The following is a 13,147-nucleotide window of genomic DNA, read 5'->3' as shown; positions in this document are numbered from 1 at the left end:
AGCACAGACAGCCTCTCTTCGCATATAAAAGAAAAATAACCGAAATCTCAAACAGAATTAGTGCTATCAGCTGGTTTTCTTTGGCTTTAAGTCACTTATTAGCTGATAAAAAAAAAAAGTTCAAGACTATTAAATATTAGAGTGTTTTGTTAAATGGAAAAAAATTGAAGTTTTCGGTTATGTTCAATTATTTTTCCTCCACAAAAAGTCACGCTACTTCTTTCATCTTTTGTAGATCCTGGTAACAATTTAAATTTCTCTTTTTTCTCAGCTCTGAGTTCTCGTCACTGCTTTTACAACGTCGTGCCTTAAATGAAAAGATGCACACGTTGCCAGCATTAGTGGGGAAATTTCCAGACACGTGGAATATTTCCTATATATATATATATATATATATATATATATATATTTACCTCTGCTTTTTGCTTTTATTAGTCTCTTGCCTTCCACACCTACAGCTTTTCCAGATCCTCTCCAGTCCCTTCTACCTTTCTAAGCAACCAGTTCTCAGTGCCCGATTTTCTTTTTTGGATACAATCTACTTTGCACATAGTAGGACATCATTAAGCTCCTGTTAAATCAGCACGCTGCATTGCAATAAAAGAAATACCATATAATAAGGCAACAAGAGATGCTGTTTTCTTAGAGTTGCTGTATACACATAGCTTATTCTGAACTGCGTGGACTCTGTGAGGTAAAAGCACTTCTTTCCTCATGGCCTTCAGCTGTACTCGGTCAGTCAGGAATTTCATACACCTCGGGCAGATGTGGGAACACGTCCACAGATGCAGGTCATTTTCCGTGATAACAATGGTGTGGTTGGTCTGATGCGGGTAATGACGCACTCATAAATCAAATTCCAGGCCAAATCTAAACAAACTTCATTTCTGATGTATACAACTTTTCCTTCCCTCACACGCTCACACTCCTCTTGCTCCCCCTCCTTCTCGTTGGTCACCTTCCCTCTTTGCTCTGTCACTCAAGGCCTTAACATTTTTCGAAGTCAAGGGATTTACCTGGTTTTTATAGTCACACGTGCCTCAAAGTCCTGAGGACCCTCACTGGGCTTTCAGCCATGTGCTATTATGATGGTGGCACTGGGTTTGGCTCAGCTTCATGCACCAAAACATTTGGCCGAGGGATGAGATTTTGAGTCCTCTTCTTATGGGAACTCCATGCGCTCTAAGCGGCATGCGGATACTCTCTCATGTGGTTGGCAGCCAGGGGCTGAACCTCCCCCACCCTTCCGTGGCTCTGCTCCCCAACACTACACTCTTGCACACACAGACTATGGTAACACCGTGAGGCAGGTAGGCATACAAGGGGGAGGTCACCTGAGGCTGTTGGGTGGAGAGGTTGGCCACCCTGCCTAGCCTGCGCATGGAATGAGGGGAGCAACGCTAATATCTGAGGCCTCCCTGTTTTTAGTTCTGGGGCTTTCTGAAGGCATTCGAGAAGCTCCGCCCTGCCCCACAGAAAGGGGAGAAATCATAGCCCTCCATCTCTGGTCTCTTTTGACATATTGCAACGCTCAACAGAAAACACATAGGGGTCTTTTTAGGCTGATGTTTCTGTGAGTTTCTGGAAAAATGAACTTACCAATATAATTCCTTATGATCTACTACAACAGAAAAAAGCTGACTTAATCCACACATGTCTTCCAGTAAACAATATTTCCGTTTTTTGTGTTTCATGACTTGATAAACTCATTTGTCTCCTCAAAGCAACGGGCCTGTGTACCTGGATGCACCCGAGGAAGCCATGCTGGGAGGCTACGTGGACGGCGCTGTTGCCATCTTGGTCCACTTCATCCAGGGAGATGCCCTGTTCTTGCATAAACTGAAGAAGCCAAAGAAGAATTTTTTCCTGCAAACACAAAGACAGTGGCAGTTAATGGACTATCATGCAGCGCGTCTGAAATAAAGTCAGAGGAAAACAAAACTCTGACGTGGGAAGCTTACCTAGAACCAGTTTTATCTTAACAGCAGAAAATACCCTTCCTCCTGAACTGAAAATCCATGCGTCTCTCTGACTCAAAGTCCATGAAAGAGGAGCGCCCAGAGAATTTTAAGAGTGGGAAGTTCTGGTTTACTTAGTTATTCTTTAGAGGTACAGTTGGTTTGTAGAACACTTGAGTACTTCTTCCAAGTGACACAGCTAGACAGGTGGAAAGCGGGGACCAGAATCTAAGTCTTTCGAGGCCAAGGCAATTTTTGCTCCTTTGTTGTCCTGTCTTTAGGGTCCAGGAATATTATTATAAAACCTCAGGCCTAAGAGAACCAGCTTCTCCTTTGAAGTTGATGATGCTTCGACCATGCCTTGGTGATCCTAGACTGCCTGCAGTCAACAGGCTGACAGAGCTTAAGTGGCTGACTATGAGGTAACTTCACCGCGAGAAAACCAGGACCCTCCTGACTTCTCTGACCAGATGTCAGTGGGGTTTGAAAGGTAAAGGGTTCCCTTACTCCCTGCCAAATGGAGGGCATCCGATGATCTGAACGCAACCTTTTAAGAGCAAAGACATAGTGTGCTCAGCATGTTGTCAAAATCCGTTTGCGTTCTACCCACTGAGTATTTTGTGGTATTTTCATGTTATGTTTGGCCTCAGGAGAAAGCAGGGGGATGGGATTTCACTGTTTTAAAATAGATGAATTAAGTATAATGTTAAAAAAACACGAGAGTGGTAAAAACAACAGCATGAAGTTTAGTGAGTGGAATTTGACATTTAAAAAGATGATCGTGTGTTTGAAATAGCCTTGAACCTCTCCTTTGCCTTGTAAAGGTTTTTTCTTTTTTTCTTGTTTCTTTTTTTCCAGTTACTTGCTCGGACTGGTCATGAACTTTTATACTTTTCTGGATTAGATTTGCTTTCACCTTCTGAACATGCCAACTAATCTGCTTAAGGAATGTTGGATAAAAACAGCCAACTCCTTTCATGGTTCGCCCTTTGTGGGGGGAGCCAGGCACTGTTTACGAAGGCGTTGGCAACATCAGGGACAGAATGAACATTCGCACCACACTCTTTCAAGGCGAGCGAGCAGGGAGTAAGACACCCCCAAAGAACAAGAAGGGTAACATGTGGTCAATGCCTATTACCTACCAAGAAGGCACCCAGGGAACCCAGGGTGAGGGTCAGCTGCAAAGCAGACCCTGCAGAAAATGAAACCCTCAAGGTCCCTGGAGAATGAGGTGGGGCAAAGCCTGGAAGCCAGGGCTGGGAGTGGGACTCCGGATCAGGGTATGCCGATGTGCTTGTCCTCTTCTTCTGAGGCAAACCTGGGGCAAGTTGGGGCTGATATTTGGACCAGAGTGGGTGGTGATGTATCCTATGTTCAGGGCAGACAACTTTCTTTTGGTTTCCTAATTGGGAAGGGGAAAACGGTATGACTTTGACTTGGAACCAGATGATTCTACCGTGGAATCTTAACTCCTTTAAAGATCTGGGTGAGTGAATGTTTCTTTGGATGAAAAACACAACCTACTGGTTTGAAGCCAATGGAGAAGATCTGGAAACAGCAAGAGGGCGGGTTGCTGTGACCCAACGGGTGACAAGGACAGCCCTGCCACCTCAATGGGTCGTTCTCAAGCCTGTGGTAACTTGGCTTGCTTTCTGATATTAATCATGGAATCTTAAAATTGCAGAGTGGGAGAGGCTTGAGGGAATTATCCAATTCAAACACCCTTGTTTTACAAATCAGAAAGCCAAAGAAGACAAGTATGTATTCTCTGATGTCCTCGCTAGAAATGTTCCATATGTAACTGCTTGCAGGCATATTTTCACATTTTTCAGACTCAATTCATATCATAGTGGATAAGGCTGTTTCACCTGAAAAGAAAATGACCTTTACTATTATTCACAGTGTGTTGACTTTGAGTAACAGGGTTGTAGAAAGTAGGATACTACATATCATAAGACTAGGCATTTTCTCTTTGTTGAAATATGGAGAAGAATCGAGAGACCTGGACTTTGCCGAGGCTTGAATATCTGGGCAAACAGGCCAAGGTCTGTATGAGGCCAAGAGTTGCTTTGGCTCGCGACAGTCCTCCAAGTCAGGTTCAGTCCGGATTGCTCAATAACCTGCCTTCTTTTCTTCTGAAGGCATGAAAAGCTCTTCTGGTAATTAAGGATCTTACCCAATTCATTATGCAACATTTATATAAAGGAAGAACCGTTATTCTACTGTTCCGAACAGGCACGTCTTTGCTCAGTCCCTCACATTCAGTTTCGCGTTCCGTAGTGGGCAATGTACTTTAATAAGAAGCGAAGCAATCAGTCTATTCACTGATAAACTTCACAGAAACCAAAGATCTAGAATTCTTGGGTTCTGGTAAGAGCATACGTCGCATCCACTCTCAGAGAAATGAGGCTTTCTGCTCTGATTCTGGAGACCCTGCCAGCAGAAATCGACAGTCCTATAATTCAGACAGTGACTTATTTGAGAACTACCTAGAAAGGAGAACAAACAGAACTATCTTCTCCAACTAAGAAGGGCCTTATGAATGCATATGTGTATTCAATATATATATGCAGTGAGGTCTACCTCTCTCCTTAGACATCCAGCGCTCTCTTCCTGGGCTTGTGTGCGCACGCACGCGTGTACATCAGTTAGATGCTCAGCGGAGAATGTAATTCCTGATTTTCATCTTCCCGTAAGTGTTGCTTTCAGAGACTATCTGACGCAGTCATGTGGCGGGAGAAGCCCTTCTGTGTTAGTTAGTTAGAATGCCTCTCCACCTTACCATTCTACCCATCGACCCACACACTCATTGATACCTTCAGTGTTCCTCTCTTGACTAAAAACTTCCCTCATGTCCTGGTTTCCGCTTCTGGGGGATGTTCTGCTCTTTGGGGAACCTGCTTTATTGGTGTTATTTTGTGTGTTCTTAAAGGCATTGCAGTTTGTTTAATGAGACAATTAATACAGGAAAATGAGATTTTCTGGACAAAGTCTAATAAAAACGTAACAGAAAAAGGAGCCCGAGGTTTATTACTGGCATCAATAGTCTCTACAGTTTTCGTTACAACCATTAAGTTCTAAAGGAGGCAGCTTTTTCTGCAGTCATATATCATCAAATCCAATACACCATCAATTGTATGATTCGGTCTGGTTTTTGAGATGGCAAAGTATAGAAAAGTGGCCAGTCATAATTTCATGATGTCCTTTATTATAAGATAAAGATAGACTCCAGAGATAGTAAAATGTGAAAATAAAAAAAGTATATCGAAGGATTTCTTAAATTGGTTAAGGCCTAAATATTTTTTGCCAAATTTCCCTTATGCTTTACTTATGGTGAAGTAAGTAAATTGGACAATCCTGATATCAGTAAAAATGGGAAATTGGGAGACATCCAATAATCCTAAGAACCAATATTTGTATCTACTACATGCCAGTAATGGCAACGTTTCATGTGGTTTTTTTCCCACTTAGTTCCCGGAACTGCCCAGTGAAGAAGGTTCTTTTATCTCCATGTTAGAGAAGAGGAAACTGAGGTGCAGAAAGAGCTTTTCTTCTTAAAAAAAAAAAAAAAAAAAATGTCTCCAAGGCCACTGAGCTAATAAGTGGTAGGGTTCGGATTTGAACCCAGACACGGAGCTCGTGTTCTCCATGTCTCCGCTTGCTGTCTACTGAATGTGAATGTCCACAACCGGTTGCTCACTGACCTGGGACCCCTGATTCCACGACAGACACACTCATTCTGCACCCATAGGGTCCCAGGAAGCACGGTTAACAGCCCATCAGTCGGTGCGTTCGTGGAGCTCAGTGTCGCTTAGGCTGTTTCAAAGAGCTGTCCTTGGAGAGCAGATGGATGCCCAGGCTAATCAAAGATTTTTCCATTTTGCTTTCATCTGCAATCACAGCACTGTCTGGGTTGTTTATTTGTTTCTTCCCCATGACGGTGAAATAGTGAAGTTAACAGAATATTATCCTTTTGAATCATGGAAAAACAGTGACACACAGCCTGTGGAAATATCCCTCTTGCTAGCCTGCCTATCACTGTTCATGACTATTTGTAAGAACTGCTGACACTCTTCTTTATTCAGAAAGTGTCCAACCCCTCCCCCCACCTCTCTCTCTCTCTCTTTTGGATCTGTATTAGAGCAAACATTTAAAATGGGACAATGCACACAGTGTAGGCAAAGGTGTTCTCGGTATATGCCGAATGCTACCACAGAGTTGTTTCTACAGCAGGATCTCCATATAAAAAGTCACAGGACAGACTCAGGAGCACAAGGATCCCTAGGTTTGATGTTGCAAATAATAACAGAGCCCACTGAACCAATGTCCAGCGTGGAACGGGCCGAAGCGCCCCCTTCCCCCGCTTGAGCAGCTGTGGGAGACAGCCTTGCAGGGAGCAGGGACCAGCACACTGGAACCTTCGTGTTGAAAGCAAATAGCCCCTGTCACATGGCTGGTGACTGACTCAAGACACTTCTGTTCCCATTGTTTCGCCAGCAACATCTCTCTCAAGGGACAGCAAAGCGGGCCGACTAGAGGACATCCCTGCTTTTTCCCCCAAATGCCCCCTGTAGCTCTCGCCTTGGCGCTCCCTGTGGCGAGCTCTGCTTTGGACACTCAGGCCATGAAGTAATTGCACCCTCTGAGACTTGACGTGTCACGATGAGGAAAATCAATTCCTATCACCCGAAGATCCATCGCTCCAGGAGACCACTAAAAACTGCTGGCCGCCCCGTGGTACCGGCGTGTTTAAGGTAATTTTTACAAGAGAAAGGACACAAATTGGGAGTCAACGAGAGCCTGCTCTTCAAGAATCCATATGAGGGGCAGAGGGCAACGAAAGTAAACCGAGAGAGGAATTTTGCTCGGCACTATCCTTTCCAGAGGTATTTACTCAAGAAACAAAACCAGGACACACTCGACTGCCTGCCTGACAGAGGAAAAACTTGCATGTGCTGAATCCATTAGAAAACCGTTTGCTAACAGTCTTCCTTGTGAAAATATTAGCCTTGTCCCGGTTCCAAGTTCAGCATCTCGACAGGTTATCTGTTACATAAGTGCCTGCGGTGGCCGCAGGACGGCCGGACAGAAGAGAATTCATGGCTCTGAAGGGCTTCTACGCTCTCCACTTGGGTAGGAATGCTCTCCTAAGGGTGCCGCTGGGCTGGGCCTGCTCGCAGCTGGCCTCGAGGTCACGCACAATGCTTATCAGCTTGAAATAACAACCTGGAGCCTGATAACTCGCATGAGGCAAATGTCTGACATGGCTCTTCGACTGGGTCACCCGCTTCCGGCTTTTCCTCGAGTCCCTTCTAGCAAGCCACGCCATCACCCAACCGGTTCCAGAAAGGGCCCTTCTCTGGTTCTGTCCCAAGAGCTTCACAATTATGAGAAGCCCACTGTGAGAGCTGACCAGAGAAACTGGCACGCATCGAGGAGCATTTCCTGAGACAAAGAAGGCCGGGGCCCGACTGCTTATACTTAGGGTCTTAGAAGGGCAATGCAATCCTCTCTTGCCTCTCTTTGGCGAGCTCTACCCAAAGAGCAGGTAGCCTTTCTACTGGTATCGAAAATTCCTTGTGAGGCTTTAGATAAACAAAATGAATTCAGGAACGTGAAGCAATTATTCAGACAGTCCAGGAATAAAGAACGTTCTGTTATTTAGACTGCAAATGATTTATGAAAATTATCAGTGATGACATTCTTCTGGTCATTCGAAAATTCTAGTCTCCTCTTTGCCAGTATAAGCAAAAAAAAGAGGCATCCCTCACAAAAGCTTATTAACTATTATGGTTGTTGGTAGAAAATCATGGCTGGGGCTCACAAGGACAGTACACAGAGAAAAACGGAGTGACTGTTTCAAAGTAGTTTGATAAATTTTAGATGTTCTTCATGCCCCTTTCTTCATCTCATAAATTTAGTACCAGATACTCCCTTCTTCGATTGAGCTGTGTGTCACAGTGTGTTGTTAGCTAAAATTGTAAAAAAAAAAAAAGCCTTCCTCAGCTAGATCAACGTCGCTGTAAACAGGCTATACAAATTACTGACACAGGTGGGCACAAGACAGGCTTCAGCTGAGATGTAGTCTTTGCTTACTAGGCCTTGGAACATGTGCAAGTCACTTAAATTTCTTTCTTACTCTCATCTATAGAATGGGTAAAACAGTCGGCTCCAACAGGGTTTTTTTAAGGGACAGATAATGTACACAAAATCCAATGCTCTGGTGCCTGGCCCATACAGGAAATATTATATATTAATAAATATTATTATGCATATTAATTATACATATAATTATACATATCAACGTACATATACTTATATTACATATTAATGTGTATATTATTATACATATTATACATGTTTACATATGAAGTTACATGGTACAGAATAAGCCATCACCTAACATGGACTCCCACTAAAGAAGAGACTGTAGTAATATTCTCCAAGGGCATTTTTTGAACTTGAGATTGTCATGCTCGAAAAAGTATAATCTCTTGTTGACAATACCACAATTTACTGCCACTGGGAAAGGTTATGAAGCCAAAGGGGATATGGTTATGTGCACAAGAAGCAATTTTCTTTGCTACAAACAAATATGATTAAATCTATTTTAATCCAGTACTGACTTTATTTTTTTTTAAGACTCAGATTGGCATTTTGTGGTGCCAACTTAAAAAATATATATAATTTATACTTATCCTTCTCAAAGGAAGTTACTTTTACTTTTTTTTACTCCATACCCTGGACTGTGATCTGTGTACCTCTATTACTCCACTGGGATTTCCTAGTGTAGGAACTGGTTGTAACTGAGACTCATCTAGTTAGTGTGTTTGTTCAATACAGAGATACTTCCTAAATCAACGTCTTACTGAAGATTTTCCTTTTACTATTGGGTAAAGAAACTTTATCACTTTCCCTCCTGACAAAAGTTAAATGCATTTATTGTAGGAAACTTGGAAAATCCTGAAAAATACAAGAAAGAAGACAAGAGCCATTTCTAATTTCACCCCAAGTGATAACTACTATAAACACGATGGGACATAGTTGCGTGGGTTTTTAGTTTTTTTTCAAGTCTTATTACCTATTCCTCTTCTTCTCTCTCTCCAGAATTCAAAGTTGGTACCAAATTATATGAATGGTTTTGTATCAGACAGTTTAGTATTATCTAATCCCCATGTTTTGCCATAAAATTCCATCATAGGTATGTAGCTTTGTTATTTATCCATTACCTTATTGGGAAATATTTAGGTTGTTTAAAACATGTTTTTCATTGAAAAATATTACAAAGAAATGATGACTTATAAACCTGATTATTAAAAATTCTTCCTACCTGGCCAAAGCAACCTGCATAATGAATAAGGCTTGGGAAATCCTTAGAACAACTCAGCTCTGCGATGGCTTCTGTTTCACTCACCATCCAACGGACACACTCCAACTGACCATTCTACATTGGAAAAAAGAAAGAAAGAAAGAAATTCAAGGTCACTGAAGTTTGAAAAATACCTCATAGATGGTAACTTTGCCAAGGGAAGAAATCACGCGAATTTTGGTTCTTGTATTTAGCTTCATTTATTTGCAGTCTATCAAACTGGTCTGTGCTTTTTTATTTTATCTCTGGTCTGTGCTTTTGGCTCAAAATCCAATGGGGAATTTTTACTGAAAAGCGTCTTCATAACTGTAATCATAACTGTAATCAGACTTTATTGAGGCATAATTTGCACACTATAAAATATACTCCACTTCTAATTCTAATATAATCCACTCCATATTCTAAGAGCAAATGAATAAACAAATGTTGATATATTCATACAAGGGAGTACTTACCAGCAATTAAAAAAAAAGAACAAACCTTTCATACAAGCAGAAGCTTGGATGACTCTCAGAAGCATGAATGCTGAGTGACAAAAGTGAGACACAGAAGACTATGTACTCTCTCCTGTTGTGATGGAAATCCTATCACTGGTTGCCTAGGGCAAAGACCAGAGGAGTCCTAAAGATTTTGGGAAAGGGGGGAATGGCAATGTTCTCTATATTGATTGGAGCAGCAGTTATAAGAGAATATATATTTGTCAAAATTCATCAAAGTATATGTTCCATCTGTATTAGGGGAGAATATGTATTCTGTTTTTGTTGGGTAGAATGTTCTGTCAGGTATCTGTTAGTTCTAGTTATTCAAAAAGGTAATGTTTGAATAAATGTATTAAGTAATCATATGCTACTATAAAGGCAGAAGGAAATAGATTGCTACTATGGTTTTCAACACAACATTTCTTGCCATAAACAGAAAGACCAAGAAAACCAAAAAAATACATCATTAAATTCAAACAGGAGATTTTTGCTGCTGAAGTCTCTGAAACTGGGGTCACTCACGGGTGTTAAAAAGGAAGACAGTAGGTTATGTCTTTGAAGCTATTTTCTCACCAGACCATTGTGTTATCTTTGAGCTTAATCAGAGGACTGAACAAGAAGTAAAAAGGAAACTAAGGTTATTTCATTCCAAGTCTGCTTAGCTCCTAAAACAATGAGTTGTTTTGGCCCCATTTTAGAAACACACCATATAGAAATCTTTCTTTACAGTTATTTTGCTTAACTGTTCCCAAAGGGCACTCAGTAATGCCCTGAACTGCCACAGGATCTAGGGTTGGGTTCCCCAGAAAACTCTAAATAAATTCTGCATGTAACTGGTAAGAATTTATTATGTTCCATTTAAGGAGTTTAAGGGGAGGGGATAGGTGTTCTAAAGCCGTCAAAGCCCCTTTTCTCAGGTAATCTTTTTATTTGATACCCTATCTCTGACTCTGCTTTCTGTCAGTCCAGTCACATGATCTCAGCGACTTCTGCTGGTTTGAACCAAGTTTGTTGTCTTTAGTGAGAGCAGGGCTCTCAGAACTATGCTTAATGAGGTGAAACGCCATCAGTTGGTCACTGGTGTTCAAAACGATTCCTAAAACAGAAGAATGATGACTTCGTAGAACTCCCTCAACTTCTCTGATGTCTGTCAAATGACACTGAATGGACTGAGGCAGGATTTGTGTCAAGTCAGATTCCCAAAGGGGATAGCACTTACTATGAATCATTTATATTGACTTCTTTTGTAAATTCTAGATTAAATGAAGAAATAGAAGAAGAGTTCCATTTCTCATATCATTATCCATGAAATATCTGAGACCCCAAATCCATAAGAGCTTTTGAATCTCATGGGTTTGGTATGTGTTCTTCATTAAAACAGAAAAAACAACAACAACCCACTGCAGTTCAAGGTTACATGCTAGTTACATGACAGCAGTATGTTGACTGGAGGAGTTTAAGAATGAATTACCAATATCGGTACTGTAGAAGGAGTTTATAGCCAGGATTGGCCTAATGACCACCAAGTTTCTTAGATACTGTCCTACTCTGAGAATTCTTAATCCATGAAAACAAGCACTAGGGTATATAAATGAAGAAAAAAACTTTCTCATCCAGTTGTGTAGCTATGATATACTCCATAATCTAACAAAAGTTAGGAAAGCTCATGAGTGCTGTATTTTATAAACACTAAAAGAGCAAGACAAATGTCAACATTTATTGGCATTGCAAGAATATTTTATTCAACACCGACCCACACCCATTGATGACCAGATCCAACCCCTGTCTTCCCACAGGACTCTGATATAGGTAGGACTAGAACCAAATTTGCCATCATGCACTTGAATTACTAGTAACTTACCTGCCCTATCTACCTGGTTATCAGCTTCTAAGGAAAAGGGACTAAGTCTCATTCATATTTGTATTGTCACCACCTAACACAGCACCTGGTGGACATGGTACACATTGTTGAACTCATCTATCCTGCACCTTGACTTCCCATTTAATTTCTCTTTCTTCATGATGGCTGCTTGCAGTTCAGCTCCTAATACCACATAGCGACATTCACTAAAGGAAAGTGATATCTACCAGGGTCTTCGATCTCTTATTTTATCAAAAATATACCATTTTCTATACTCTCTTGGAAATAATACATTATCATTGAATACAATTAAATAAAGCAGAAAGAAACTTTTCATACTTTTCATACCATTCACTGAATGGTGGGGCGCCTGGGTGGCTCAGTCAATTAAGTGTCTGCCTTCACCTCAGGTCATGATCTCTGGGTCCTGGAATCGAGTCCTGCTTCGGGTTCCCTGCTCATCGGAGAGTTTGCTTCTCCCTCTTCCCTGCTCTTCTTCCACTTAGGCTCTCTCTCTTTCAAATAAATAAATAAAATCTTTTTTAAAAAGTGGAGTGAGGGGCTCCTGGGTGGCTCAGTGGGTTAAAGCCTCTGCCTTCAGCTCAGGTCATGATCCCAGCGTCCTGGGATCGAGCCCCACATCAGGCTCTCTGCTCAGTGCAGAGCCTGCTTCCCTTCCTCTCTCTCTGCTTGCCTCTCTGCCTACTTGTGATCTCTGTCTGTCAAATAAATAAATAAAATCTTTAAAAAATAAAAAAATAAAAAAGTGCAGTGAATGGTAAATAAATTAAAGATGCAAAAATTCAGATTTGCATAAAAGATATAGCAAGGGTAGGACAGCACTCACTTGTATTTCAAATGTAACATGTTCTTCAGTGAATATGCAAGTGCATTTCTTTAACTAGCAAGTTCCCCTAGTAAATTTCAAAATTTCTAAAAATGATTCTTCAGCTTTTAGAGGACATAGCTATTATGTAAAGCAGAGCACATATGCAGAAACACTAGATGTACTGTATTTCCTGGAACTTCACTTCTGGCTTCTTCATAAATAGGACTGAATTCTACACTTAGGGGCAAAGATCTTAAAAGTAAGCGTAGTTTAATAGCCAACCTTCTAGTGATGTGTTATGTTTTACAGAGGCACTCACTGCAGTGAGCTATAAAAGACCATGTTTCCCTGACTCACAGTTTCTAACTTTTTAACTCTGTCCCAGTCGACATGACACTCAGAACTTGGCCCTGACATTCTAAACAACTCTTGGTACCGAAGATGTTTACACTTCAGATGTGATCCGTTAGAACCCTGCTTTATTATCTGAAATACTCCTGAGACCTACCATTCCTTAAAATACACCTTTTCCTCATTTGTCTTGCTCATTATACTCACATTAGGAAAAAATGAAACAGTCTCAGACAAATCCAGGTGTGGTTAAAAATCTAAATCGCAGTCGTCATGAATAACAAAAGCTCTGAGAACCAC

At 41.2% G+C, this 13,147-nt stretch overlaps 1 protein-coding gene across 3 annotated transcripts in view; it reads right to left on the bottom strand.

Annotated features, from left to right (window-relative positions):
• LOC123937897 (synuclein alpha interacting protein) overlaps window positions 1-13,147 on the bottom strand; it is a 148,025-nt gene that overhangs the window by 20,711 nt on the left and 114,167 nt on the right. For all 3 annotated transcript variants that reach the window (XM_045998703.1, XM_045998705.1, XM_045998704.1), the window contains exons 6-7: window positions 9,289-9,402; window positions 1,741-1,866 (exon numbers count right to left, since the gene is read on the bottom strand). In XM_045998703.1, the coding sequence (XP_045854659.1) occupies window positions 1,741-1,866; window positions 9,289-9,402 (240 nt within the window). The remainder of the gene's footprint in view (window positions 1-1,740; window positions 1,867-9,288; window positions 9,403-13,147) is intronic.

This window comes from Meles meles, chromosome 3 (genome assembly GCF_922984935.1).
Source record: "Meles meles chromosome 3, mMelMel3.1 paternal haplotype, whole genome shotgun sequence".
In the NCBI taxonomy this organism is placed as follows: domain Eukaryota; kingdom Metazoa; phylum Chordata; class Mammalia; order Carnivora; family Mustelidae; genus Meles; species Meles meles.
This window is presented reverse-complemented; position numbering and strand designations above follow the sequence as displayed.